The sequence below is a fragment of the Grammomys surdaster genome, unplaced genomic scaffold, assembly GCF_004785775.1.
Source record: "Grammomys surdaster isolate TR1022 unplaced genomic scaffold, NIH_TR_1.0 126286, whole genome shotgun sequence".
NCBI lineage: Eukaryota > Metazoa > Chordata > Mammalia > Rodentia > Muridae > Grammomys > Grammomys surdaster.
The window spans coordinates 2,185-4,502 of NW_021621086.1; the positions used below are offsets into that span (position 1 = coordinate 2,185).

The window sequence follows — 2,318 nt, forward strand, 5'->3', positions numbered from 1 at the left end:
TCCTCCTGCACTTTCCTCTGTATTCCCCTAGGATTCCCCAACATGGATCCTACCTGAATTCTTGGCTTCCCTTTTTCTAATAAAACTGCCATTCCCTCTTAAGAAAGAGGAGTAGAGGTCTCATAAGCTACCCCCAACATAAAGAAGAAGCGTTGAGATTTAAAACTACTGTATTATTTTGCTGTCTCTTACCATCACACACAAGATTCTATTTTAGTTGAAACTTTCATATTTATTCAACAGTTTCAATAAGACATACATGTTAACTGTAGGATCATTGTTAGGGATACACACACACACACACACACACACACACACACACACACACACCAGGGTAGAATAAAAAAATATGTGCAAAGAATATTCTTGCATTAGGGAAAAGTTAATCCTTAGGATTAAGTGACTACTATGAATGGAACAAAAGAACTAGACTAACTTTCCTTAGCAGTTGCCATATAGTGCAGAGAAAAATTGTCATCCAAAGGTACTCTGTGAGCCTTAAGCGCCGTTTTCCTCATGATCAGTGATAAGATCTGCTGACTGGGAAATTATTTGTCTAGGATGAGCAGAGAAGTCAGAGAGACAAAGCAGTTCTTTAAAGAAACAATCAAGAGCAGCTTGTCGTCAATCCTTGGCAGGAAGGCTCCTGCTTTTCCAGTCCTTCCCTACCCATATGGACCACTCTACAACATGTCTCTCTCCCAGTCCAGTGCTGAGAGTCTGCACACTGACACACGTCCGGTTGTCCTCAGGCTCAGATGGTGTCAGGAAATGCTGCCTGTCGGCCCAATTGTGTTGCCCCACCCAAACCCGTAACCCATTCAGCTTCTCATTTATTCCCTGGAAAGAACAAGAATCCAGCAAAATTTCCTACTGCAAGGTAAGATCTAAAGTTCTATGCTTGCTGTTTAACCTCTTCCTTCTCGATGGATTTTTTTTTTTTTTAATTTCAGGGAAAGTGCATAAAGTTCTTGAGGGCTGCGAGGTCTTCAGACTTCCTGTGACACTCCTGAAGGTTACAATAGCGTTCATAGAGTTCCTGTTCCTCAGCGCAAGGGCTGTCCTTGCTGAAGACCATCTGATAGCATATTTCTACTTCCGGGAAATCGATGAGATCTGAGTAGGAGTTCAGAGGACTTTGCCTCCTCTGAAGAGCTTTGTGCATATATTCCATTGTTAATCTTCTCAGTTCTTCCATCCTCTGTCTTCTCTCAATGTTGTCATCATCTCCTTTATTCTGCAGCTGCTCCAATTTTTTCCTGTAACGGCACATGAGCAAGCAGTAGAGGTGACTGTGGTTTTCTGTGGATCTCAGTGCTTTCCCAAGGTATTCAAGAGCTCTGTCTAGGTCACCCTTTTTCCTGTAAAACTGAGCTGCTATTTGGAGGACATCTGTTTGATTAGGAGCCTTTTCCAGGGCATCTTTAATCAGTCGCTCCCCTTCGGCTTCTTCCCCCATCTTTTGCAGTTTCAGGGCCAGGAGAACTTTCACATACTGGTTCTGAGAATTCAGCTCCACAGCCTTCTTCAGAGCAGCCTCAGAAAATTGCTTCTCAGGTTTTTCTCCTAAGCGATACATGGCAATGGCCATCCCAGACGAGCACTCTGGATCCTTGGGCTTCTCTTCTAGTGCCTTTTCGAAGCACATTTTAGCTCTTTCATTTCTTCCACACTTTAGGCGTGTCCATCCTTCCTCACAGTCAAGCTCTGGGCATTCCATGCTGTAAGGATTTGCAAACTTTTGGCAAACTTGTCTCACCTTGTCAACATAAGCCTGAGCTTCTGAGAGCTGACCCATGTGATAGTAGATCCAAGCATAGTTTCCCCAGGTGACCAGACATCTAATTTCTGCTTGATCATTGTGCTCTGGCTTCCGTAAATCTTCAGCTTTCCTTAAGCATTCCAGGGCTGCCTCATTTTCACCATCTAGGTGCTTTATATAGGCCAATAAGTCATACATTGTCGCTTTGTACTCAGACTTTAAATTTTCGATCTGGTTGCACACCCTATCTTCCATATGACTCGACATACTTCCTTCCTTGAATAAATTCCAGGTGAAATGACACTTCAGCTGTGGAAGGATTTCTTCCAGAGATTCCCTGTTGACCTCACTGTGGAGAAAACACACGTGGTCACCCTGATGAGCACCCACACATCTTGTGTATCTTGTGATGGTTACTTTTACATGGTAACTGGACAGAGCCGAAGGACATTGAAATTTAAGTACCTTCTTATGGGTGTTGGACTCAGATTACAGTGTGAGCCATGTGCTCAAGGATATGTTTGTTTAATGGCTATCCTTTCTACTTGTTAATTTC

At 43.2% G+C, this 2,318-nt stretch overlaps 1 protein-coding gene across 1 annotated transcript; it reads right to left on the reverse strand.

Annotated features, from left to right (window-relative positions):
• Positions 1-211: 211 nt before the first annotated feature.
• LOC114614021 (interferon-induced protein with tetratricopeptide repeats 3-like) lies at positions 212-2,120 on the reverse strand. Its single transcript, XM_028759470.1, has one exon. It carries the CDS (start codon positions 2,027-2,029, stop codon positions 950-952), a length of 1,080 nt encoding a protein of 359 aa, XP_028615303.1. The 5' UTR covers positions 2,030-2,120; the 3' UTR covers positions 212-949.
• Between the last annotated feature and the right edge of the window lie 198 nt (positions 2,121-2,318).

Coding starts and splice junctions, on each gene's coding strand:
- LOC114614021 (XM_028759470.1), bottom strand. CDS start 2,029: ATGTCGAGTCATATGGAAGATAGGGTGTGCAACCAGATCGAAAATTTA.